This window comes from Phyllostomus hastatus, unplaced genomic scaffold (genome assembly GCF_019186645.2).
Source record: "Phyllostomus hastatus isolate PE091 unplaced genomic scaffold, TTU_PhHast_1.1 phas_contig_34, whole genome shotgun sequence".
Classification (NCBI taxonomy): domain Eukaryota; kingdom Metazoa; phylum Chordata; class Mammalia; order Chiroptera; family Phyllostomidae; genus Phyllostomus; species Phyllostomus hastatus.
The window spans coordinates 66,332,498-66,360,104 of NW_025333857.1; the positions used below are offsets into that span (position 1 = coordinate 66,332,498).

Sequence of the window (27,607 nt, forward strand, 5' to 3'; positions counted from 1 at the left end):
TCTGTTCCTCCTGAAAAACCCGAAGACCTGCCAACGCTGGACTGGGCTCATCTCTGCCTAACGCTTACAGCGGAGTGAGTGCCTGCCCTGTTCTATGAGCTGTCTGCGGTTCAGCAGTCCCACCCAGCGCCTGCTTCTCATTTCTGTCATCTGCCTAACTCCCCCGGGCGTGTGAGTTTATGAACCCTAATCGAGGGCAATTCCTTCATTGTACAGATTTTTAAAAAGAGGGCCCAGGGACAGAAAATAAACCTGCCTGAGGCCATACATCAAGTTAGAGGGAAAATCAGGGTCAGGTGTCTTTCTAACATAACAACATGGCCTCTCTACAGAACCACAGCTCCTGCCTGCACTTCTCCCACCGACGTTTACATATCCTCAGTGGAACCTGTGCGTGTTCTACATTCTCCTTTTAGCCATCTCTTCCATATATTTGGTTTCCTTACAGATGACAACTTTCTATCAGTGGTTTCATTTATATATTATCTCCGACCCCAAAAAAACAATGAATCAGTAATCAGACAAAACAAAAATATCAACTTTTACCCATCTCAGCAGATGCAGGACCAGAAAGAATCTTACAAATCATCTAGCTAACTATTAGCTGTGCGGACAGAGAAACCAGGGCCAGGGGCTCGACATGCCTGAGGTCGCAGGGTTCCTAGGCAACAGGGCCCGTCCAACCTTCCACCTCAGTGCTCTTTCCACCGCACCACGTCACCTCTGTGCAGGCACCTGTGCTGTGGGAGACCGAAGACCAGCGGGCCCCTGATGGAAACAAGAACTACAGGACTCCCTCACACCTCAAGACGTGGCTGGCCTGGACTCTGCCAAGAACTGGGAATTAGAATACATTACAAACAATTTACAGAACTGGATTTGTATTGGAAGACAGACTTTCTTTAGAACTGGTGTTTGGTGGAGAGTTTTGGAATGTCACAGGACTTGGTGGTCTTCGTAACACTGCTTGTTATAAAAGCTAAGCCCCATGTGAGAAAAATTACTGTAAAACATCATAGCACCTTTGCTTCAACTTCGAAAGAAAAAAAGGCAATGGTAAAAAGCTTTAATAATAGAATGAATGTGTTTTTATAGGCAACCAATTAGCAGATTAATAAATCATTTGAATTTCTTTACTTAAAACCAATATTCAAGAAAGATGAATCCAAAATGCATCCTCTTACACTGACCAACGTAACTACATACAAATGAAGTCAATGGTGTGCCCCCTAGCATGCTGCGCTGTATGTCAATAAAACGAGCCCTCCCCCACCCAGAGCCCTGGCCCCTGGCAAACAGAGATAAATGATTGTGCACTGCGTGATGATACCATTAAGTGAGAACTTTGGTTCATGCAGTCGGCCGTCACAGAGGTTGCACTCAAAACCCGCAGCCCGGGCACCCAAAGTCGGCCAGCAGTGGTGGCTCGTGGCGTCAGCCATGCTCCTTCCACAACACCAGGTGAATACTGTGGTCAGGCATGCTGGTGGCAAAGACCAAGCCTGTGTCATTGTGCCCATCCAGTCCATTCAGCCAGGAAGCTTCGCCTGCCAGAAAGCTTGAGCCTCTCTTTGATTTCCTGTACTCTGGCAGGGGCCAGCGGCTAATCAGGCTCTCTGTCCGCAAGTCCATGATATACAGGTAGCGGTTGTCAAACAGCAGGGCAAAGACATCTCCAAAACCAAGCAAGGCCAAGTTGGGTATCTCAGGAGTCTTGATGACCCTACAAGAATGAAAGTAATAACATGAACCGGAGGGCAACTTTGCTTTTGTTTATGCTACTGTAATCTTCTCTGGAGACATTTAAAAGCAATATAAACTTCAAGCAAATTTAGAGTTTTAAAAGTTTTTGATAAAAAGGAAAATGGAGACAAGAAGTTCAGCTTACTTTAAAGTGGGGGCAGGGGAGGAGAGTTCATAATAATATGACAACGCAGGCATGTGAGGAGAAAGGCAGTATTTGATGAACAGTTATAAAAGCACAAAATGCCCATCAAAGCTGGTGAGGACCTTACAGATTATCTCATTTAACATTCTCTTTTACAAGATGTAAAGACTGAAGCCCAGCAAGGGTAAATAATTTGGCTAAAGATTCACAATTAGTCGATTACTAGGTAGAACTAGAATGTGAAGACCCAACTCTTACTGCTGGGTGAAAAGATTTACTCATGAAATCCTAGAACACTGACCTAGGGGGACCTCCTGAACAAAGAATGAGAACCAAGTGACTTAAATGCTGCTCTCAGCAGGCAGCACACATGTATAGGTTCCCCTCTAAAACAGTAGAGACTAAAAATATTAAAAGTCTCCCAAATAATCCAGAAACATTCATTAATAGATTCACAAGAATTTGTTAGAGAAAACTGGGGAAATGTGAAGAATAACCTCAACCTTCTCAGGTTCACAGTTCCCAAAACATCAACAACAAAGGTACAAAATGGGACAGATCTAGATAAATGGCGGCACAAATTAAAAAACAAAACAAAACTTAGGTCTCTGTTGTCTGCAGTTAGTAAAGTAAAAGATGGACAATAAAAGGTGATATTCTCTTTGGAGGCAATAGGAAAAGAGCTACAAGGTGAGGGATCTACAAAATCTGCTCTGCAACAGTAAGTCTGGGCCCATGAAAGGCCAGGTTAGCCTACGTTTTAACAAGGACACTACCAACTAGAGTTAGGTCTGAGAGGTCAACCAGCATGGCAGGGCCCGGTAACCAGGAAAAGTAAGAAACAGCTGAAGGAGATCAGCTGAGAGGGGGAGAAAAAGAACTGGCAGGGACGGGGAAAGTGCACATGATTGTCACCATGCTGTAGTGAAGGACGTAGGAGAGGCCAGACATCACAAGCTCTGGAAGAGAGAATTAGCTCCAAGGTGGAGAGAGTTGCACAGAAGCAGATTTCAGTTTGATACCAGAAAGGGAGGGGATTTCATAGTGAAGACATGTTTCTCACACTCAACCTGTTCAAAACTGAACTTATTAGCCAAACCTGTCTCTCTCTTCCTTGTTTCCTTGGTTGCTCATTCACCCAGTTGCTCAAGCTAGGAAACAGGGCAACCATCTAATGTTCCTCTTTCCTCAAACCACAAATTCAATCACCAAGATCTATTGATTTCACCCCTAAATTTTCCCTAATTTATTTACTACCATCTGAATTGCTACAACTCTGATCTAAGACATCATCTTTCACCTGCATTACTGCCAAGAGTTTTCAATTGATCTCCCCACATCTACTCTTGGCCCCTTTCAATCAGTTAACCTCACACTAAAATCTAATCCATCTCATTTAAAATTTTAAACCCTTCTATGGCTCTCTACTGAACTCACCACACTGGCTTTTAGTTCCTCAAATGCACCAGTCCCTTCAGTCTCCCGTCCTTGAAGTGACTGCTCTTTCAGTCTACAATGCTCATTGCGTATCCCCAGCACTGAGTTAATGCAAATACTCAACCCACACAACTTCCTCAAAGCAGCTTTCCCTTGCTCCTCAATCTAGCTGGGATCTCAAAGTACCCATACTATGCTGCTCTTAGCCCAACCATTAAAACATCTGTATGCAATTAGCTGTTTAATGTCAGTCTTCCCTTCTGCTGGCTAGTAATTTCCACGAGTTTGGTAAGTATCTCTGCTGGTTCCCAAGGTACATCACAATGCCTAACACATAGGTAGGTACCTGATAAATATCTGCTAAAGACTACAGCAATGGTGCAATGACCACAGACAGATAAAAATTCTTACAAAAGAGATCCAAAAGAAACTGGGAGAAACAGAAAGAAAGTCTAGTTAAGTCCCACCTCATCGATGCAAAGCAGGAAATAACCAGAAACTTAGAAAACGGATGGCCAGGGATTAGGACATTAGCCTGATAAAGGTGAGCTGACTCTCTGCACTGAAGCACAATTATGCTGCAGAATAGAATTCAGGTCTCCCACAAGCTCACGTCTCTGTTGATGACTTTAGGGCTGTAAAAGGACATCCCTGTGGTGCAGTCTAGGCCCTTGACCCAAATGACCCTGCCTGCTGCACTCACATAACCTAGAGCAAATAACTGCATCTTAGATGGCTTAAGCAATTTGCTGCCATCTGCCATTTGTACTATGCTTCTTCTCAATTAGCTTCAAAGAGTAAGCAGTCCCGGCCTGGTCTTAGTAACTTGAGGTCATAGGATTTGTTCAAAGATTTCAAGAGAAGTTGATTTCTTTGTGTTTGAGCGGGGTGGGGTGGGGGGCAATAAATAAAGTAGCCCCCCTTCAAAGAAAAATCTGAATCTGGCCATTGCCTAGCAGTAAACAATCTTGAAGATTTATTGCTTAAAACTAGTGGATCCAAACACCAAAACCTAACAGAATTTTCAGCCAGGACTCTGGACTATCTATACTGTACATTCTGAGTAAGAAGCATACACGAGAAAGAATCAAATTAAAATCTTGAGAGACTCTAAGCATAAAAAAACAACAACTATGATATCTCTATTTTACATTGTCTTTGCACCATTCCCTCGCAAATTTTAATTTAAAACATAAATAATACTAAACTGTAAAACATTGATTGGGGGGGACTACATGGATTTTTTTCTTTGAAAAGTATCAGGTTCTTTCAAAAGCTCGTTCTCTCTGGCTTGCTGGTGTCTTAAGCACAAGCTTGCTGGATGACCCAGCCATGGACTACTAGATAAATGGGTACATGGAGAGATGGATGGGTGGGGAGGTTGGCGGGTCCTAGATGAGAGCGTGCTGTGGGATGCTGGGCAAGGCCCCTATGCTCTCTCAGCTTCAATTTCCACATTTATAAGATGAAAAGCTTGGACTAACGTTTTCCAGGATCTGTTCTGCTCTTTTTTCCCTTAATAGCACAGATAGCTTGGAAACCTAATTGATTAGAAACGTAGGTGTGACTCCAGGGAGACATAGCTGGGGTTGTACCTTTATGAGCAGAGGGACAGGGTCCACCACAGTCCTGTTGGCTAGTATGATCAGATTCCATACCCCTTGACTTCAAACAATCATGAATAAAAAACAACAAAGAGGACGTTCAATTTTCTGTACTTCCCCAAGCCACCATGCTGTGGAACACTACCTCTGTGAGCTGTTAATAAATGAGTGTTCCTCAAAAAAAAAAAGGGGGGGGGGTCTTGTGCACTATGAATGTTAGGTACAGTAGGTTAAACAAATTCAAACAGGTTTCTTTATGTAGGGTTTCTGAGAGCTATTAGAAATAAGTACCTGCCAGGTCCTATACTAGGTCATTACAGGCATTTCATTTAATCTTTATAGGTGACAAACTGGGACAGACAGGTTAACAAACCTACATAATTTCACACAGCTCATCAGAGACGGCACGAGGTCTTAAACCAGTTAGTTTGTCACCAAAGTAAGTTCTCTTAATCACCACAAGGTCTTGGCTTCCATCAGCCTCCAATGTGCTACCAGATACTGCCACTCTCCAGAAGGGCTCTATGGTATGCAGGGAATCACAAATTATTTGTCCATGGACCTTTGCTTATTCATTTCTCTAGAAGTAAACCTACAAGTCTAGTTTTCTCTACATACCCATCTTTCTACTAGTCAGCAGAAGGCCACTCAATCCTTCAATGAAGAATTTCAACTAACTAGGAAATAGAAATTAAAATATTAGAACTAGAGGAGATATGAAAGATCTTTCCATCCAAAACCCTCCTTTTCCAGATAAGCATGTTTAATTCTGAAGGAGGAAGTGACTCAGAGTAAGGGAAGGGATTGTACTAGACTGTCTAGGTTCTAGCATATAACCCTTTCTAATTATGTCTCTAAATCATTTTTATATGTGAAGTTTACAGCGTACTACCCTATTTATAACTGACGGAAAGATTTCCCAAAAGCAAGTTAGTGACTGGTTTATCCAATATTTACTCTTGTGTTTACTATTAAACTGAAATGGATGGAATGAATGAAGGAAGGAAGGAAGGAAGGAAGGAAGGAAAGAAGGAAGGAAGGAAGGAAGGAGGGCTGGCTGCAATGAACTGTCAAGAACAAAGGTCCAAAGAAACACTACCTGAGAATATCATAACTGGCAAAGTCCCATTGGTAGAGGCCCAGTGCTGAACTACAGACAATGTATTTGCCATCAAAATGAAGTCTTGGCTGCAGGCAGATACTTCTATCCTCAGACACAGACAATGTTTTTAAGCACTTGCAGTTGATTTCTCTCCCAATTGGCCAAATCTACAAATAAAAGAAAATCAGAAAACATGACAGATCATATCACCCTAGAAAATCTTGTCCTTAATGTGGTTTTCATTTGCTGAGTTCAGAAACCAACTGAAGTAAACTGGAAAGACCAGAGGGTTTAGAATTGAGATGCATGGGTTCAAACTCTGATTCTGCATGTATGTGCTGTGCTGTCTTGGATAAAATACTTAACGTCTCTGAACATCAGTTTCCACAATGAAGATGATAATGCCTACCATATGAAACAATGTAAAAAAGTTGCACTAAAAAGGATTAAGAGTGCTCTGCTAACTTTTTGCAATTTTTTTTATTCTTATACAAGTAAATGTTTATATTTTCATAGTTAGACCTAAGAACTGAAGAGGGTAAAAAGATACATGTCTTCAGAAAACAGAAAGGCCCAGGCCAGGTTGCTCAGTTAGTTAAAGCATTGTCCCATAAGCCAAAAGGTTTCAAATTTGACCCCTGGTCAGGACACATACCTAGGTTTTGGGTTTTATCCCCAGTCGGGGTGCACACAGGAGGAAACCAATGACGTTTGTGTCTTGCACCAATGTCTCTCTCTCTTTTCCCACTCCGATTCCCCTCTCTCTCTAAAAATCAATAAATGTATCTTTGGATAAGGGTAAAAACAAAGAATGCACTGAAGATGATTTTCTGTGGATTTTCTTTTCTTCATTTAAAAATCAGAGTTAGAAACTGCCTAGAACATAGAGATAATGCACGCTTCTCTTGCCAATGGGTTTAAGGTGGCTTAGACAACAATAACATTCCTACCTACCTTGAAATTTTCATTTTAATTTAATTTTAATGTTCTTATATTTGCCAGTTTTTCTTTGATGAGGCAAACTAAGAGAGAAAAACTTTACCTTGATCTCATACTTGTCCGCACTTAAGAGGATGTAGTCTCCAGGGCTGTGCAAGAGAGACTTGACTTTGCACTTCTGCAAAACCACCTAGAAATATAAATACCCATATTATAGAAAGATCCTTTTAATGCTACCCCTATATGTTTTTTTTTAAACTTAAAATACAAAAAAGAGCTTGAAATGATATCATGTGCTAAAATAGCTGAGCTATAACTCAATGACCAAGTTAACCTCTACTAAGAGTTTTACTATAACCAGTATATCAAAATTATCGGTAGGATCTAAAAGTGCCTAATGTTGGCAGCATTTAATCTTGGCTTTAGTGTGAAAGCAAACATTAGGACTGATTTTTAAAATTATAAAATGTTACTTTATAGAAAAGGTGAAAAATAGGAAAGAAAAAAGCCCACAGTCATAGAAGTAGATTCAAACCATCTGTTTTCATAAGCATGTGCATTATAAAGGAAAAGGCACTAGACTTATTAGGACCAAAATCTGCCATACATTGACTTTGCAACCTTGGACAAGACCATCTAGCCTCTTTCTGTGTTTCCTCATTTTTAAAATAGGGGATGAGTCCTGGCTGGTGTGGATCAGTGGACTGAGTGCTGGCCTGTAAACCAAAGGTTCCTGGGATTGATTACCAGCCAGGGCACATGCCTGGGTTGTGGGCCAAGCCTCCAGTTGGGGGCATGCAACAGGCAACTGACTGCTGTATCATGCACACTGATGTTCCTCTCCTTCTCTTTCTCCCCCCCTTCCCCTCTTCTCTAAAAATAAAGACAATCTTTAAAAATAATACAATCTTTATTACAATCTTTAAATATAAATCTTTAAGTATTAAATTTATTTTAAATACAATCTTTAAAAATAAATGAATAAATAAATAAACAACCAATAAAATAGGGAATGAGGAGAGGCTTCTAGTAAAGACGATGGTGTAGGCAGACATCACTCACCTCTTCACACAACCACATCAAAACTACAACTAAAATATAGAACGACCATCACTCACAACCATCAGAAATCAAGTTGAATGGAAGTCTCACAACTATGGAATTAAAGAAAGCACATCCATCCAGACTGGTAGGAGGGGTACAGACGCAGAACAGAGTGGTCCCACACCCATGTGTGGTGGGTAAAAATTCAGGAGGGATATCTGAGGAGTGAGGAGTCCCAGCCCCACACCAGGCTCCCCAGATGAGAGTTCCAGTGCCAGTGAGATAAGTCCCCACAACTTCTGGCTGCAAAAACCAGTGGGGACTGAGTCAATAGAAGAAATTTCTGGAGCCCTAGGCAGTTCCTCTTAAAGAACCCACACACTGACTCACCTACTCAGACTCACTCTCCCTGAGCTGCAGCACTGGGGTAGCAGCTGAACGGTACCAGTGGTATAGAGGGAGAAACTAAAATGTCCAGCATCAAGGAGAGCAGAGGCCATTGTCCCTTTTCTAAGCCCTGCTCCCACAGAGCTGGCAAGCTGGTTCCATATCTGAGATTCCATCAACTTCACTAACACTGTTTGACCTGCCTTGGAGATCCCCAGAGATTCCGCCCCACCCAATTTATGGGCCCAGCCAAGCTGCTTTTCCATATGAATGGATGGTCTTGGCTTATGCTTCACAACTTCCTAAATCCAATCAAATAAGCAACAGCTGGCTTTAGTGAGCCCCAGGCCAGGCACTAGTAATAGCCAGCCTAGGTTAACCTGGGAATCTCCAAGCCCAGCATAAGTAGCAGCCATTTCAGATTGCTTATAGCTCAGGCTGGGTGGCCCTGAGCAAAACACAGGTAGGGGCTGACCTTGGCCTGCACCACCCGGGAAACCCCAGGGCCAGTGCACCCAGTGGACAGCTACAGACCACACTGGAGCACCACCACCCTGACCCTGCAAGGCTGATCCTCCATGGAGGACAGAGATTGGTGGTAAGTGGTCACAGCCAATCCTTGCAGCTGACTGGCCTAGGTAAATCACTCCCATTGATCTGCCAACAGCACCGAAGGATCAACTACAAGAGGAAGGTGTACTCAGCCCACACAAAAGGCCCACCTCAAGTACCCAGCCTGGGTGATAGGGGAGGCTGTGCCATTGGAGCCTACAGGACACCTACCACATTAGGTTACACCACCAAGACATGGAGTTAAAACAGCTCTACCTAATACATAGAAATAAACACAGGGAGGCTGGCAAAATGAGGAGACAAAAAAAACATGGCCCAAATAAAAGAACAGATCAAAACTCCAGAAAAAGAACTAAACAAAATGGAGATAAGCAATCTCAGACAGAGTTCAAAACACTGGTTATAAGGATGCTCAAGGAACTTAGTGAGGACCTCAGCAGCATAAAAACATCCAGTCAGAATCAAAGGATACATTAATTGAAACAAAGAACAATTTACAGGGAAACAACAGTAGAGTGGATAAAGCCAAGAATCAAATCAATGGTTTGGAACATAAGGAAGCAAAAAACAACCAATCAGAACAACAAGAAAAAGAGAATCCCCCAAAACAATGACAGTAAAAGCAGCCTGTGGAATAACTTTAAGCAATCCAACATTCGCTTCATAGGGGTAAAAGAAGGAAAAGAGAAAGAGAAGAAATTGGAAATCTGTTTTAAAAAATAATGAAAGAAAACTTCCCTAATTTGATAAGGAAATGGGCATGCAAGTCCAGGAAGCACAGAGTCCCAAACAAGATGGACCCAGAGGACCACACCAAGACACACCAAAATTAAAATGCCAAAAATTAAAGATAAAAAGAGAATCTTAAAAGCAGCAATAGAAAAGAAGTCATTTACCTACAGGGGAGTTCCCATAAAACTATCAGCTGATTTCTCAAAAGAAACTCTGCAGGCTAGAAGGGATTCGCCAGACATATTCAAAGTCATAAAAAACAGGAGGCTACAGCCAAGATTATTCTACCCAGCAAAGCTATCATCTAGAATGGAAGGGCAGATAAAGAGCTTCCCAGGCAAGAAAAAAACTAAAGGAGTTCATCATCACCAAACCATTACTAGCCCCCGTTGAAGGGGCTTATTTAAGATCAAAACTATGAACAATAAAATGGCAAAAAAAAAATACATATCTAACAATTGAATCTAAAAAATAAACCGAGCAAACAAGAACAGACACAGAATCATGGATACGCAGAATGTTTTGATGGTTGCCAGAAGAGGTAAGGGGATTAAGAAGTACAAACAGGTATTCGAGGAATAGCCACAGAGATGTCAAGTACAGACAGGAAATGGAGTAGCCAAAGAACTTATGCGCATGACCCACAGACATGAACAAGGTGGATGGGATTCCCTGAGGGAGTGGGGGGTACTGGGTGGAGGGGGCCCTAGGGCAAAAGTTCAGTAAAACTGTAGCATGATCAATAAAATATAATTTAATAAAAATATGCTATCCTAAAGGGAAAAAAACACCCACAATTCTATAAGAAATAATCACCTTCAACATTCTGGTGCATGAACACATTTAGAAACTGGTGTCATACTCTATATAGTATTTTTTTTTATGTGACCTCTTTTATTTGTTCCCTGTACCCATCTACCCATCTACTACATTGTGGGCATCTTTCCATGTCCTTAAGTCATTCATATTTACAGCGTGTCTTTTACATGCTGGTCACTGCTGTTACACCATCATGCTTTGTGGTTGCATCTATTCCATCTTATGGCCCACCACCATTTACAAGGCAGCAAGTACCATCCTTCACCCCACCCCCACAAAGGCCGACATTACGAAGACTGTCTTCCTACCTTGGTAACCCATTCCGTGTGCCCGGTGAGTGTGTTCAGGCATGTCCCAGCAGATAAAGCCCATACTTTCACAGTGAAGTCTGCAGAACCACTCACCAAGATATCCAGTTCATCATTGTAGTCAACACTAAACACTAACATATATAACAGATGCAAAGTTAAAACATGCCTATGAGAGTCTTATTTATAGAATTTAACAGCGTTTATTCTCCTTAGCTGCTCAATTTTATAATTTCTAATAAAATTAGAGCTATGATAAGAATGGTACTACTCAACTGACAGTTTTATGATAAAAAATATATTCATTTCAAAATTCTTGTTGGCGATAATGGCATTTCTTTTCAGAATTATTATCTGCCTGATACTATACAAAACTTACCTAGCTTATGCAGGGAAAATAGAATGAACACAGGTGGCCTTAGTCATATTTCCACTATTTACTGTAGTGAGTCAAAATATCAAGAATATGCTACAAAACAATAGCCATACTCAAGAAAAGCCAGTGTAATGAGAAAAACAAAACACAAACAAGCATCTCAAAGACCAGAATAAGCCATTTCCTCAAAACTGTCTGCATTTCTTCACATCTAACCTCTATTCCTTCACAGCTATACCTCCAATACCTAAAACAATGCCTGAATATACAGCAAGTACTCAAATATTGGTTTTTCAATGTCTGCCAAATTTTAAAGAAACACTGGAGACCCAAAGATGAAGACATTGGTCTTTAAGGAACTCAGTCTAAGTAAGCGGTGGTGGTAGTAGTCCAGAAAAAAAACAAAATGTTTACCTCTTGCTAGGGAAACACCAAGGAGAATGACTAACTCTGCCCAGGGGTATCAGGGAGGACTTCAGGGAAGAGGCGATATTGGAGATGGGCCCTGAAGGATGAGTAGAGTTTATCAAGAAAAGACAGAGAATATTGCAGGCAGAGGGAACAGCAAAGGCATGGAGTTAGGAAAAGCCACAGCAATGTCCAGGGAACAGCAAGGAGGAAATTTTCTAGAGCAGGGCTCTGAAAGTTCATCCATTACAAAATCACCTGGTAGTCGATGTATATTTTGACACTAAAATAGTACACTCAAATTAACATATAAATTCCATGGTAAATCATGTATCTTCGAATATTAATTTCTACAATAAACAAGTGGTAGAAGATAGCAGACTGAGGAAAAATGTATAGGATGACAAACAAAATGGGAAAAAATATTTGCTTTTAGCAATAAAACAGCTAGGTTTACTTCAAAGAATTACTGAGTACCAGGTATGGTCCAAGAACTTGGGATCTAAGAGCAAAGACAGGCAGGGCCCCGGCTGGCGTGGTTTTGTTGGTTGGGTGTCATATAAACTGAAAGGCTGCGGATTCAATTTCCAGTCAGGGCACATGCCTTGTTGCTGGGGCACATAGAAGAGGCAACCAATTGATGTTTCCCTCCCTCCCGCCCTCACTCTCTAAAATAAAAAATAAGCATGTCTTTGAGTGAGGGAAAAAAAAAGGCATGATCTGTCTTTCTGGATCTTACCGCCTGGTGGGGAAATCAAGATTACCATATTTCCTTGTACGATCAGTGTTATGACAAATATACATAGTATTGAGATACCTATAGCAGGGGAGAGCTCAACCTGTTTTGGAAATTGACAAAGGCCACTCATAAAATGTGATGCTTAAGAGCACGGGCTGTGCCTTTCAGGGGGGAACGCACTGCGCACATGGGAAAAAGAAGAGAGCTGCTGCTCACAAGGCCGGGCAATAGCACACCAAGGTTTCTTCACAAAATTCCAAAGTACGACGCCCTGAGGGAGCTAAGGTCTCCGGGCTATAATCAAATGACCAGCTTTTGCAAACTAAGGCTGCTGTAAAATTATTAGAAGATATTCAGGTATGTTTCTTTCATCTTCTCTCCAGGCAGTGGCTTGTTATCAATTGTCAACCAAGCTCCAATTCAATGTAATATGTGCAGATCACACAAACTGGGAACCACTATCACTCCAAAAGATTTTAGCCTTATTTCTACAAATAAAGTAGACTGAATTTTTAGTTGTACGAGTTACTCAATTTGGAGGTAAGAAATCTGATCAAAGTAAAGGGGACTGATTGTTCAACAGGATATAAATGAAGTAGGAGAGAAGGAGAACTGCTCCCTCCCAACATAAGGGTATCGAGAGAAGAGTTTTAAATGGGCCAAGGAAAAAGCAGAATTAGGAAAAAGATGCCAGGTAAGAACAACTTGAATAAAGGGATTAGCCGTCATGACTGAGAAAGAAAGGGGGGAAGGCCAAGTTAAATTAAAAAATTAATAAAAAATGAGATCACATTCTTGGCTCCTGACTTTAAGGAATGAAGTTCAAGTAACCACAGAAAGCCTTGGAAAAGGACAACCCACCCGCCCCTGTGTGCCCTCGGAAGTGTTGGGTCCTGGCTCCGGAACTCCATTCCCAGCAGGCCACAGTGTTGTCAAAGGAGCCTGTCACAAGCTTCTGCTCATCAAACTTCACTGCTGCACAAGTATGCGTCTGGATGCCATAAACGCACTGCCCTGTGCTCACATCCCACAGTTTTGCAGACAAGTCATCTGACCCTTTAAGAGAAAAACAGAGAGATTAGTAAGAAAACACTGAAGAAGGAAAATCAATCTCCAAACCACAGTATTCTTAAAGAAGAACTCAGCAGTCACCTCCTCTAGCACTCCCACTTCATAGCAGAGAAAACCAAAGCATACAGAGGGTAACATGACTCACAGAGTCACCAAAATGGTGTCAACAGCACGGACGCTGCATGCAAACTTTTTGGTTTAGCCCTTTTTCCTTAACTTTCTAGGTTACAGAGGAATGTTAGACTAAAGCATCCCTTGGTGCTTCACTTACAAAATGTCATAAATCTTTCAGCATCGTGAGTCTGATTTGAGTGTGAAATGATGAGTATTACCCATGACGGCATGTGTACATTTGCGTGTTTGTCCATTACTCAACAATCCTGAACAAATAGAGTGTTGAATAGTAAAGCTGCTGTTGGAACATGTTCTACTCAAGACAAGTCACAGAGGAGCTTCAGATCATGGGTTAACTTCTGAAAAGGTTAACTGTTCATTTCTTAGGCCATCTTGAAATGTGTAAAGGACCTTCTAAGATAACCACAGGTAAATTATTCCCAGACATTCGCAACAACTCAACAATGAGCTTATAGATCCTCTTAAGATTCTGTAGAAAAAAGTGTGTTTCACTTCTGCCTCTGATGAAAATATTATACTGATCATGGTGACAATTCAGGACTTTGCTTTAATTATATTAAAAATGCTTATGATTAGTTCATATCTCACAAATTACCTGTATAATAGAAAATAATAAGAATCAAAGGACATTTTAAGGATGCAAATACCATCACTAAGACAAGGACACAATAATCTGGAAAGCACCAAATGAACAGTTTTTAAGAACTGAATGACTAGATAACGCCAGCCACAATTCTAGCTTTACGGGTTGGGCAAGAGCCACCGTTTCAGACAATAGAAAAATCACTACCACTATGAAAGAGGTACAGCACAAATTTTAACCTGGGGAAACCCTTAAGAGAACATACTGGAATGGAGACTATATTTGTTGTCACTTTACTATTTAGTGATTCTGTTTCCTCTCTATAAAATAAGGGGTTCGTCTTGATTGGTGGTTCTCACTGGGTATATAAAACATCAGAATTATATAAGGAGTTTTATCAAAGCATACATGTATGGCCCTACCTTCAGAAATTCTAAATTAGAATATCTGCGGTGGGATCCAATAATTTTAAAACCGTGCCAAGTGATTCTAATGCATGAGCAACATTTTGAGAACCAATGTTCTAGAACAGTGCTGTTAACAGAAATATAATACAAGCCACATTACTAATTAAAAATTTTCTATTATTTACTTGAAAAAGTAAAATGTAATATAATTTAACAATATCAAATTATTTCAACATGTAATCAATATAAATATTAATAAAACATTTTATATATTAAGTCTTTGAAATCCAATAATGAGTATTTCACATTTCACATCTCAGTTTGGACTAGCCACATCTCAAGTGCTTAAAAGCCATTAAGTGGCTAGTGGCTAGTATATTACAGGACAGTGCAGGTCTCAATAATCTTTAACCTTGGGCATTCTGTGACTATATTCCTAGTGAGCTAAGGCAGGAAATCATTTTAGGATATGACCTCGGTTCTGATTTACTGCCAACATTCAAACAGGGCCACGTTCATTCATTCGTTCGTTCGTTCGTTCGTTCATTCATTCATTCATTCAACCTGTATTTACAGAACTTCTGTATCAGATAGGCCTGTCTCTTGCCCTCATGGTGCTTAAGTCTACTTGGGAAGACAAAGAGGTTAAACAAGCAATAATAATTCAGTACAGTACATAGCGGGAAGTACAAAAGCCCATGGCAAGTACAAAAAAGGGACAAAAAAAGCAAATGCCTCAGATAAAGCTCCATGGAGTTTACCACTGTGCTCCTCAACATCTAGGTGTTCTGCAAACTCACCTTGGGGGATGACATGATGGCTCCTCAACTGAACTGGATTTGTTTTTAAGCTGGGCTTTGGCATAGGATTGTTTGAAGAAGGGATTTCATGATTTAAGAAAAACTAGCTAAAAGCTCAAGTATGAATAAGTTAACCTCTCCTTCCCCAAAGGAATAGTATATGCCATAGGTCAGCAGAACTTTTTCAGTAAAAGACCAGAAAGTAAATATTTTAGACTTTTTGAGCCATACAGTCTCTTTTGGAATTACTCTACTCTGCCGGAGCTGGCCCTGCAGCTGGTGGTTTGCCAACCCCTGGCATGTACCTATTAAGTATCTCTATATATTGCATACATATATGTGAATAGACACTGGGGTCAATGCATAAAGAACTGCGAGGAAGCATTCTGAACACTGCCTAGGAATTATTTACAATGCCCGTCAAAATGCACTGTCTAAAACATGGGCACTTGTTCTAAAAGCAGTTCAGTATGACAGAGAACAGTGGTGGTAGGGTCCAGCTAGAGAACTGGGTCAGGAGGATCTCTAACTATGTATGACCTTATTAGCATTTCTGAAAGATCACTATGGCTGCATCATAGACAATGGTTTGAAGTGGGCAAACTGGAGGCAGAAAGGCTAAACAATAGGAGAGAGGATAAACAAATATGTGGTATATATACAATGGAATATTATTCAACCTTAAAAAGGAAGGAAATTCTGGCATATGCTACAACATGGAGGAATTGTGAAGATATTATGCTAAATGACATAAGTCAGTCATAAAAAGACAGGTACTGTATGGTTCTACTCACACAAGGTACCTGAGTAGTCAAATTCAGAGACAGTGAGCAGAACCATGGTTGCCAGGTCCTGAGGGCAGGAGGGAATAGGGGCAGCTTCAGTCTGGGAAGGTGTAAAAAGATCTGGAGATGGATGTGAATGTGAATGTACTTAATGGCACTGAACTATACATTTAAAAATGGTTAAAGTGAATAATTTTATGTTATACGTATTTAACACAATTTGATTTTAAAAAGGGAGAGTTTAATCTAGTTGATATAGAAAAAAAACTGGGCCATTCATTTTTACACCCTAAGATACATTAAAAAACAATCAGACTGAGTTCCAGTGGTACAATTCTCCTCTTAATTGCTAAGCCTTTAGGAGCCATTTTTCTCTGCTCCTTTTTGGCTTCAAGTCAATCTTCCCTATGTATTCCCATTTGCTGCATTTATTAGCCCAATGTTTTCAAGGAGGTCATCAAAGATGCAGCCTAGAAACAAAAGGGGACTAAGTGAAAGCGGACTATTTTTCATTAGATGGGGGGAGGAAAAAAAGTGCTCTCAATTCAGAAAAGAGAATGAAAACAATACTTTGATATCAAAGTTACAGGGATGGTTATGTAACAAAGGTAAGCAGAAAAATGAGCTGAACACGAATGGAGTAAACTACTGTATCAAGCTAAGTTTAAATATTTAACTCGTAGAACCAGATCTCAGCTCTCTCCTGCCTCTCTCTGAGGCATTTGACTTGGCAGACCAACTGAATAAACGTTTACCTGTGCCCTCGTTAAGACAAGCAATTTTCATCCTTCTTAAACTCTCTTCATCACAGTTCTGTTTCTTTACCTCTCCCCTTCCTCTAAGTACACTCTTCAAGGATCCACCCTAGGCTCTATTCTTCTTCTCTACATCTCCTTTTAAAATGTCACTATTGCAGTCAAAGCTGTGATGACTAACTCCTAAACCCCTCTCACTCTGTCTGAGCACTCTGCAAAGCTCTGATCCTGCGTTTCCAGATACTTGTGCGAATCTCCATTTACATATCCAACTGAATCAGTTCATCCCAAATTGAACTCCAACTACCTTCTCAAATTTATTCCTCCATTTTCCATTCTTGTTACTAGCACAGCTATCTTCCCAGGTACACACAAAGCTAGAAACCTCAGCTGTTTTTTGAAATCTCCCTTTTCCTTGCCATGTACCCAATTTGTTGCCAGATCCTGTCAATTCTATTCCAATAGCTACTCTTCCATTCAACTGCTCCTTTTAAAAATCTACCTTTACTGTCCTAAATCTAGGCCTGTTTACCCTCATCTAAACTGCAACAGGCTATGCCCTGGCAGAGTGGCTCAAATGATTGGAGTGTCAGCCCATACACCAAAAAGGTTGCAAGTTCGACTCTGGTCAGGGCACACACCTGTTACAGATTGAATTCCATGGCTGGGATGCATATGGGAGGCAAGCAATTGATGCTTCTCTCCCTCCCTCTCTTTTCTATCTCTCTAAAATCAATAAACATATCCTTGGATGAGGGCTGAAAATAAATAAAATAAACTGCAACAGACTAATACTTCAATTTGGAACCTCTACTTCTCTCTCTGTCAGGGTCTCAACAGAAAAGCAATGTCATCTCCTAAGAGAACATTTTAGAAACTCTTAAGGGTGGCTTCAATTGTCATAAGGGTTTAGGGGTAATGGGGTGTTACTGGCAACTACTGGGCAGAGGCCAGGAGTGCTAGGCACTCTGCAATGACTGGGACAGTGCACAAAAACAATTACCCGATCATCTGCATGACATTCTTAAAGGTTTAGCCATATATTCATTAAGTGAAAAGTTTATTCTTAGTTATCTGAGATTAAAACCTGTTTTACAAAGCATATTTGTAGTTGATTCTGACTTTTCCAAAAGTGAAACTACCAAGCATCTTGAGGAAAAATATACTTAGCTTTGCTGGTAAGTTTACCAAGAATTTTTCACCATTTGAGACATCACACCACTGATGGGATCTGTGACACAAATACAACATTCGGCATTTATAGCTATCATGTCCACAGTTGGTCCATACAGGTGCAAACATCTGGTCACATTACTGTTTTCTAGCATAGCTGTGCTTGAGCACTACATGTTTACTGTGTATTATTTTAACTTACAGTCTTCTTATTTATCCTCTGACACAGAGCTTAGGCATTACATTGATTTTGAAAATATGTGCACTTATAAATTTCTATGAATTTTACTTCAAGATAAAATATTGTAGAACATGTTATAAAAAGAGGACCTGGATCTGACAGAAATAAGAAACACTGATCTACTTGAAGTAGACAGCTCTGATCCTGGCCCTTTTTCTGCTCAGAAATCTTTCAGAATTTTTTCTTATTGACAGAAAACTGTCCAAACTCATGTTCCCAGCATGCAAGGCTTTCACAACACGATCTAAGCCTATTTCTTCATTATATTCTAAGAGTCTCTTATAAAGAGTCCCTACTTATATCCTAAGGGTCCAGCTAAAATGAATTTTCTTTATTTTCTTCCTCCATGCTCCATGCTTATCAGCCCTGTCACATCTTTGTTAATGCTGATCTTCCTATTGGAAAGCCTCTACTTTGAATCTCATCTCTCTCAAGTCTACCCATTCTTCTAGACTCAAAATAAACACACTGCTCAGTTCTTTCAAATGGAAGAACTCACTCCTTCTGAATAATTACATGAATTTTTTTCTTATACATTTTAACTGTATCATTTGATCTCTTTTATAAGCCTTGCTTTCCTTATTTGACTATAAACAAGATGTTGCAAAACAGCAGCTTGCAGGTTGAATATGACCCAACCACAATATTTTTCAAATATGAATAATACTTAAAAATCGGTACTTTAAGAAATCAAGATATTTCACAAAAATCTAGATGTGAGGCTTGTCTTAAAAGTCAGATCTGACAACTCTGGGCCTGAATCCCACATGGCAATAATTCACTGCGGTGGAGCAGCAGCTGCATGCTCTGGAAGGGCAGGCGTTCTCTGGTTAGCCACAGTCCACAAGGAGACTTGACTTAACCGGGTTACCACCTTCCAGACCCCAGTGTGTATGTTCTCTGCTCCAGCTGATCTATGTACGCCTTCACACTGTCTTTCACACAGAATGCATTTTATATGCAAATATCTACTGAACAGCACGAGGCACAACAGGCTCCTTTCTTACCATTTAAGAAATGAGCAGGATAATCACCTCATTCAATCCATAGCATGTTAATTTTAACATTAGCCATCAATCATTTTGGCAATACTACTTTATTGCTGTTCAAGGAGCTAATCCAAGGAGCCACTATATAAGCTTATTTCTAAATTCAGAATTTCCCAATTCAACCCCAGAGAAAAAACACAAGCTCTTAAGAAACAAGATGACACAAACACTTGTACAGACACACCTCAGAGCATTGAGGGTTTGGTTCCAGATCACTATTCTAAAGTGAGTCACACGAATTTGTGGGTTTCCCAGCACATACAGAAGTTATGTTTACACGATACCATAGTCTATTAAGTGTGCAAAAGCATTGTGCCTTAAAAACAACAATGTATATACCTTAATTAAAAAATACTTTATTGCTAAAAAATGCTAACCATCATCTGAGCCTTCATCAAGTCATAATCTTTTGCTGGCAGAGGGTCTTACCTTCAATCTGTTTAGGAAAAAAAAAAAGGCAATATCCTTCAAGCACAATAAAGCAAAGGTAAATAAAATGAGGTATGCCTATATAATTCTAAAACAAATACTTGTCATTAGTAACAGTCCCAGGGATGCTATGTTAGAAAAATTAAACTAATGCTTTGGATCATTTTCAAGGGACAAAGCATGACTTTCAATATACAAACGTTTATTCAGGTTTATTCATCTGTTAAAAATAACAGAACACAGAGACCCACCTAGAGAATAATCTTAAAATGCAGGGTTGTGTTCAGTTATTGTAAATATTAACTTTTTGGATAAAGAAGTCAGTGAATGTGTCCCATTTATTCCTGCTCCAAGTAATTGAAGTTTTTGTATTTCAAAAGTAAAGTTTGGTGAGAAATTTTTTTTAAAAGTTACAGGTGTTTCTGAAGTGAGTCAGCTACCAGCATTTAACTAAGTGCAAATGAGTGCCAAGCTCAAAGCTAATACTGCATCTTAATCTTTTGGAAAAAATTTTAAATACCCGCCATTGATCATGACATTGATCAAAGGACATGGAAAAGTCATCACCACAACTCAGAAATTACATCAAAGTATAGAAGAACAGACAATGTTATAAAAATAAAGTAAGCATGGAGTAACTTCAGTATGACAAACCAAACCAGAAGACGTCTTAAATTTAATGTTTATTTTATAAAATAAAGTGTCTAGTATTTCAAAGAACATAACACCACAAGAAAGGACATGTACATCTTCAATGAATAAAAAATAAAATTTTAAAACGATCATGAGAAATAATGTATCTCTTAACTATTAAAAATATTACAGGCTGGTAGAACTGTGAGGGAGGAGCAGTCTATTCAACACTTTGCTGTAGGCATGGCATTAGTTCACCCTATCTGGAAAGGGCACTAAGAGGAGCTATAAAAGCATCCACATTTCTGGATCTGGCGATTACACTTTGAGGCTTCTGCCCCAAATAAATAATTCAAAGGGAAAAAACCCAATGCAAACAAAAAATATTCATAAAAGTGGAAATAACCTAATAAAAGTGGAATGTGCACTTTTATGAATATTTTTATATTCATACATATATTTATAATATAATTTTATATTTATAAATGGTTTTATAAAATATTAATAAAAGTAGAATATGCGCTAATATTGAAATGGCTGAATAATGATATATTTACACAAAGGAAGAATATGTACTATTAAGAATGGCAGCTACACAGTTCAGGTAATACTCAAATGTTTATTAGAAATTATCTTGGATGAAGAAAGAACAGAGAGTATCCCTATATATTATATACAATGGAAGTTAATAGGCATTGGGATCATTGATAAGAGCTGCTGAGAGGCATTTGAAACACTGCCTAAGAATTATTTACAATGTGTGTCAAAAAGCATTACCTAAACTGTATATAATATGCCTCTGTTAATAATATGCAGAAAGACATATCCATTATAACTGGAATAGATACATAATTTTAAATTTTAATGATTAGCTTAATTGCCTAGTTTTAAAATATCCAACTCTCAGCCCTGGCTCAGTTGGTGGTAGCTCAGTTGGTTAAAAAGCATTGTCCCAATAAGCCAAGGTTGTGGGTTTGATCCCTGGTCAGGGTACATACAAGCAGCAACCAATGAATGCATAAATAAATGAAACAACAAAATCGATGTTTCTATTTCACTCTCCCTAAAAATCAATAAATAAAAAATGAATATATGTCTTCATTCCCATGCCCAAGCTCTTAACTTCTAATTCTTCTTAGTATCATGGGAATTTAGAGCAAGAAATACCTCCCTTCCTATACAGTAAAGACAAGGAAGGAAACAGACAGAGGTTATATAATTCTTTCAAGATGATCTAAATACTTGCTTGGACTAGACACAATTTGTTCCACTGGTTTCCCCACAAAATCATTGCTGATAGGGGGGGAAAAAAAAAAAGCCCTGGCTGGTACAGCTCAACAGATTGAGTGCTGGCCTGAGAACCAAAGGGTCGCCGGTTCAATTCCCAGTCAGGGTGCATGCTTGGGTTTTGGGCCAGGTCTGCAGTAAGGAGCACTCAAGAGGCAACCACACATTGATGATTCTCTCCCTCCCTTTCTCCTTCCCTTTCCCACTCTAAAAATAAATAAGTAATTTTTTTTAAAAGAACAATTCCAGGGTCTCTTACCTGTACAGAGAAGTCCATCTTTGTAGTAAAGTGCATACACTCTGGCACTGTGTCCAATTAATGATGAGGTTTCAAAGGCTTCATGGTCCTCCAGTTGCTTCATTCTCAAAATAGCCTTCAAATAAACCTTTTTCCAGTGCAAAGCGTCCTGAACAGAATCATCTATTTGCCAGCCCAAATTTTTACACGCAGTCTGCCACACCTCTGTACAGGCACTTATCACCTTATTCCACTGTTTAGAGACGAGGCAGCATGTGAGTAAAGTCTGAGGATCAAGCCATTTTAACAAATAAAAACTGAGCTCCAAGGGCAGGAGTTTGAGGAAGTCCCGCTTGAGGAGAGTCTCTAGGTTATTGGAGAGATGCCTGAGCTGGACTGCCCCACTCAGACTAATCAGGTGATCCAGAGTTTCATTTTTCTGCAAGTCCGTCAGAGAAAGAAATGTAACAGAAATGTTATCAAGCCATGTCTCAAAGTCCTTTCTCTCCATAAGGTTATGGAAAAATTTACCTGTGGCACATCAAAATATTGTATTAGTTCTGCTCAAAAAGACCGTTCAAGCAAGACAGACTGCTAACAAATGAAGTATCAAAAATTAGTATAAAAAATTTGGCATTACAACTTTATGCTTAGTTGCTACATTACAACTATACAGTTAATACATTGTATCTGATATTTTCCCATGCACACAAAAGAAAATACATTTGAAAAAACATTCTTTAACAAATCATGATCTCAGAAACATAAGTCAATGAAACTTATGTTGCTGTGTGACTTGCTCCTTTTGAAGTCCAGCACATGCTACATGCATTTTCACAAAGATTTACAAAGCATTTATTCATTATGAAATAGTATATTCTATATAATATACCACTCCTTCATCAAAACCATCATAACACAATTTCTTAATCATATCCTATTTAGGCATTAAAATCATAAAAATAAGCACCATGGTATAACAATCAGAAGGCAAGTCTGAAGCAGAAACCTGAGATATTAGTTATCATGCTAAGCACAACCTGACCTGTTACCAAAATGACAGAACTGATTACTGGCTTTTGCAACAGACATTCAGGCATAAAGGTTTGGGGGAGAAAAATAGGCAGATTTAATAAGTTATGTGGCTCAGGTATTCTGGTTCTTCCACTTCCTTTGTGTCACTGCCTGTTAGAACATGAATTACCAAAGGCCTTATTTGGCCTCACATAGTCTGTTTTTAGAAGCCTAATATGAGCTGGTGACAACTTTTAACCGTGTGCCCCAGAGCACTGTGGGTCCTAGAAGCCTGAACAAGTCAAATTAGTATTTCTGAGGCTTACAAAACACTGAAAACCAGGTAACATCATCTCCACTTTCCCAATAAGGAAGTTACAGGTCACATAAAGTAAGTGATTTGCCTATAGTCACCAAAGCTAAAATAGCAGAACAGACTTGAGGCCACTGCTCTTAAGATCAGTAATTTTCCCACCACACCAAGCTCTCTCTCTCTCTGAAGTCAGCTACAACCAGGAGCATCTCAATCTGGTGACAAAATCTGGGGGCACTGTGCCTATCTGATTATGCCACCTTCTCCCTTAGAACAACAAATTGCTCCAGGGCTAAGTAGACAAAAAAATTTACAAGTATCCAGCACTACACAGTGTGTCAAGGTGTCAAATCACTCTTCACAATGGAGACTAAACTAATAGAAAGAAAACAAAAACAAAGCAAATCAGTAAAAACCATCTTTCCCAATATTGGCCATATGTTGATAAATGTTAGTGCTGGGTGAAGGTTTATTATTCTTTATTTTTATGTTTAAACATTTCCATGATTAAAAAAAGAAAAAAACTTTCCTCCCAATCTGATCAGGTTCTCACCAGACTCATACTAATTTTTAAAATGTTATATCCAAATTAGTTTGGAAGAGGAAAATAAATTCCTTTCTATGTATGTTCCCTAGATCAGGTCTATTCACAAAGCCAGACCTCATCTCCCAACTTTGTTAATCTAAGTTGAGTAAAAACCATGTTCATTAATTTCCCCAATATCAAATTTGGCAAGAATGTCACTGGGCAAAAAAGCAGTAGAAGCAACCAAACCTTTCCAAGCACTTCTAGTTTTATTTTTTAGAACACTGAAGAGACGTTAAAATAATACGCTTGAAGCCTCAGGGTTTGGGTTAGGTAGGATTTATTAATTTAGGGATTTACTTGGCTGCCAAAAAAAAATCAGTTCACCAAAAGTTTTATCAATGCACAATAACAAGCCTCTTACTTCTCAATCCTAATATTCTACCTGTAACATTTCTAAAAATTTTACACTTAAAAAACAATCATTCCCTGGCTGGCGTAGCTCAGTGGATTGACCGTGGGCTGTGAACCAAAGCATCGCAGGTTCGATTCCCAGTCAGGGCACATGCCTGGGTTGCAAGCCACGGCCCCCAGCAACCGCACATTGATGTTTCTCTCTCTCTCTTTCTCCCTCCTTTCCCTCCCTAAAAGTAAATTTTTTAAAATCTTTAAAAATTTAAAAAAACCACAATTATTTACAGCAAGAAAAATAGACCCATTTTCTGTGAACATTCACTCAATGTCACAACAGCTAATTATTAATACTGGCCGACTAAAAATAAACACCAAAATACCTGACTTATAATCGTTATCTACAGTAAAAAAAGGAGAACAAGGGTTTCCTCTAACACCTACATCTCTACACTACACATACTACACACATACACAAAACATGCCACACATCTATGGTAAAAATGCTTATGTTTATGTAAGCTGAATTGCTAAGTAAATGGCCACCAGGCAAATTTATAACACTCATGATAATATTATTGGATTCCCACCATTCAACGAATAACTAAGAGACATCCTGCAGCATGCTATGTGCCCATGACACCACAGAGGATGAGCACTATTTAAAAATACAAGCCATTTCTGAGATTTATATATTCTTTTAACTCCTAAGAATTCTTTTTTCCAATTTTTACATTAGAAACTGCCCTCTAAGCTACTGAACCCCTTACGGGTGGCTGTTTTTCCAGTTCATATCCGACTGTCATGAAAAAGGCATCTTTATTTCAATAAAGCAGGCCCATTACCCAGCAGAATACATGATAAAAACACCAGTTTTTACTTTTCTAAAAAAAAAAGACCTAACTTTGGAGGAAACTTTTGTAAGGCCATAAGTCTAAACTGAACTCTTCTAGAGAGCCTCTAGGAATATTATGTACTGGCAGCACAAGGCCCCAAGGGGACAACCTCAGGAAACGGAATGTCAATTAAACACCAGGAGGAGCTTTTAAATAGTCAGAGCTTTAATAACGGAAGAGCTGCCCCCAGAGTGGGGAGCTTCTGGGAAGTCAAAGACACCTGGATATGAACGTAGAATGAGGTAAATGAAAATGCTCTGAAGTCAGTCAAATCTTTTATGGATCCAGCCACTTCCTATGTGATCCTGGGCAGGTTCAACTAACTTTAAACTTCAATTTTGTCCTCTGTAAAATCGAAGCTATTATTCGCCTTGACAACTGGGAGAATCAGAGGGACATGCTTAGCACAGAGCCCCATCTAGAATAATTCAAATGACACTTTTTGTTAGTTTTATTACGATAAATAGTTGCCAGGAAAGCTTTTAGTGGCCCTGAGGCAGAAAGGGACATGACCACTAACATCCCTTTGGAACTCTATGATCTCATCATAGTTTCTCTTAACATGGCTTTAAGATACATGAAAGAAAAACTCAGCGGCTCAAACTTACTGGGAGTTTCATTTTATAACTAAGGGCAGTTATGAACTTGAGGCTTCCATTTCCCAGTAGGTGCATTCTTCTCTCCACTCTAACCACACGCATGCTGTCTTGCCCTTTTTCCCCCTCCACTCCAGACTAAATATTAAACTTGCCCTCCTGCCCTCAATATTAACAATCACAAAGCTCTGGAATGGGTGGTGTAATCAAAAGACTCATAAATCGGGAGACGGGAGACCTGGGTTTAGTCTCTGGTTCTGCCATTAACCCCTCTGTTCCCTCAGGCAACTCTCATGTTTGTACTGGCTTCACGTCCACTTGTAGACATTATCTCATTCGATTTTCACAACCTTGTAGAAGGTATCAGCACTACTGCCCCTAACTAGTACACGAGGAAATGTATGGCCCAGGCAGTGCAGTGACCGGTGCCACAGGAAACAGCAGGTTGAGCACCTTGCCCAACCCCCATCCTCTCAAAACCAAACAAAGCCTCTACCTCGAGGTGTTATTAGAGATATGACATTCTGGATAAAACAGAGTGAATGCAGGCTCCTGTGCTCCACCAGGACCTGGACTAGTCCACAGTGAAAGCACCACATTTGCTTGGCGCGGGGGGCTTCACCTTCCCTTTCTTATCCAGCACTTAAAGAGCACAGAGGCTTTCACAGACACAGGCCATCTTTTCAATATCCAAGAAGCTGGCAACACTGGTTGTCTCCAGAGAAAACTGAAGAGCTGAGGTATAGAGGTCAGGGCCCCTTTTTTTTTTAATTCAAAACCATGTGACTATACTAGCTATTTTAGAAGCCCCCTTTAGTTTAAGATGAGTTTATTTTAAAGCTTTGTAAGAGCACAAGTAGAATAAAATAAGGGCTCTGCAACGCCACTTGTTGCGGGGTGACCCTGGGCAAATCACTTCACCTATCTCAAAAGCCCCGTTTCCTCCCTTGCAAAATTGAGTAGTGACCACCAACAGCATTGCCTACGAGGGTTTCTGTGTACAGGATAATGTATGGAAAGCGTTTAGCACCGTATCTGACACAGTGGTAAGCCCAGTAACCATTATTATTTAGCATTAACATTATTACTTATGTCAAGCAGCAACCTCACATACACACCTGTTTCCATGGCATACCCACAACTATGGCGCAGGCCCTCACATTAGTACAGAGCTTGTACTTCATACACCACCTCTACTCAGGGCAGCCCTGGACCATCATCGTTAACTCATTTCGTAGCTAAGGAAACTGAGGCAGTAACTCCGAGGCTCAATTTTCCCATGTCTAACATCAACGCCAGATCCCTTCAACCCGTTCTTCGCTCCCAGGTCCCCGGCTCCCGGAGCCGTGTTCCACGCGGCACTGACCTGAGCGAGCGCCCCGGGGCCCGGGACCTCGCGCCGGGCTCACACCGACTAGGCGCGCTCGGGCCGCCAGAGCCTCGCAGCGGCCGGGTCCGCTCCACAGCCATGGCGCCTGTAGGGAGAAAAGAGACAAACGGCCGGAGGCGCGGTGGGTCAGCAGAGGCGTGGAGGCCTGAAAATCCCCTCTCTAGCCCGGCCCCGCCTAGTACCTAGAACAGACCTGGACCAGCGGCCGCCGCTCACGGTCCGCAACCTCACGGGGGAGCGGCATCCGGTGTGGCCTGCGTCATCTCCGCGCGTCCCTCCGCCCGCGGCGCCCAGCGGACGCGGCTGCACTTCCGGCCCCCGCCTCAAGGGGGAAGTGGGAGGGCAGAGGAGACCGTGAGGGAGGTGGGGCATGCGCAGTATGGCCCTCTCGACCGTTGTGGAACCTGGACTAAAGTTTACTTCCAGGTTGCATATATGAATATGTCCAAGCACTTATGTCCCTCATCTAGTCTGCTCTTGGTTCAACTCTGCCCAACTTTTTCTCTTACCCTCATTTTA

The 27,607-nt window shown here is 40.3% G+C and overlaps 1 protein-coding gene across 4 annotated transcripts; it reads right to left on the bottom strand.

The window, feature by feature from the left end:
* Positions 1 to 1,052: 1,052 nt before the first annotated feature.
* FBXW2 (F-box and WD repeat domain containing 2) lies at positions 1,053 to 27,379 on the bottom strand. 4 transcript variants are annotated; one of them, XM_045840258.1, is made up of 8 exons: positions 27,282 to 27,379; positions 27,065 to 27,173; positions 21,964 to 22,473; positions 13,218 to 13,412; positions 10,834 to 10,967; positions 7,074 to 7,160; positions 6,029 to 6,198; positions 1,053 to 1,723 (listed from the first exon to the last, which is right to left on the bottom strand). In XM_045840258.1, exons 1-8 carry the CDS (start codon positions 27,330 to 27,332, stop codon positions 1,435 to 1,437), a joined length of 1,545 nt encoding a protein of 514 aa, XP_045696214.1. In that variant the 5' UTR covers positions 27,333 to 27,379; the 3' UTR covers positions 1,053 to 1,434. The 4 variants fall into 4 exon arrangements, with proteins under 4 accessions (XP_045696214.1, XP_045696216.1, XP_045696215.1 ...); XM_045840260.1 differs by having other exon boundaries at positions 27,271 to 27,342; XM_045840259.1 differs by lacking the exons at positions 27,065 to 27,173; positions 27,282 to 27,379 and adding an exon at positions 26,817 to 27,049.
* Positions 27,380 to 27,607: the final 228 nt, after the last annotated feature.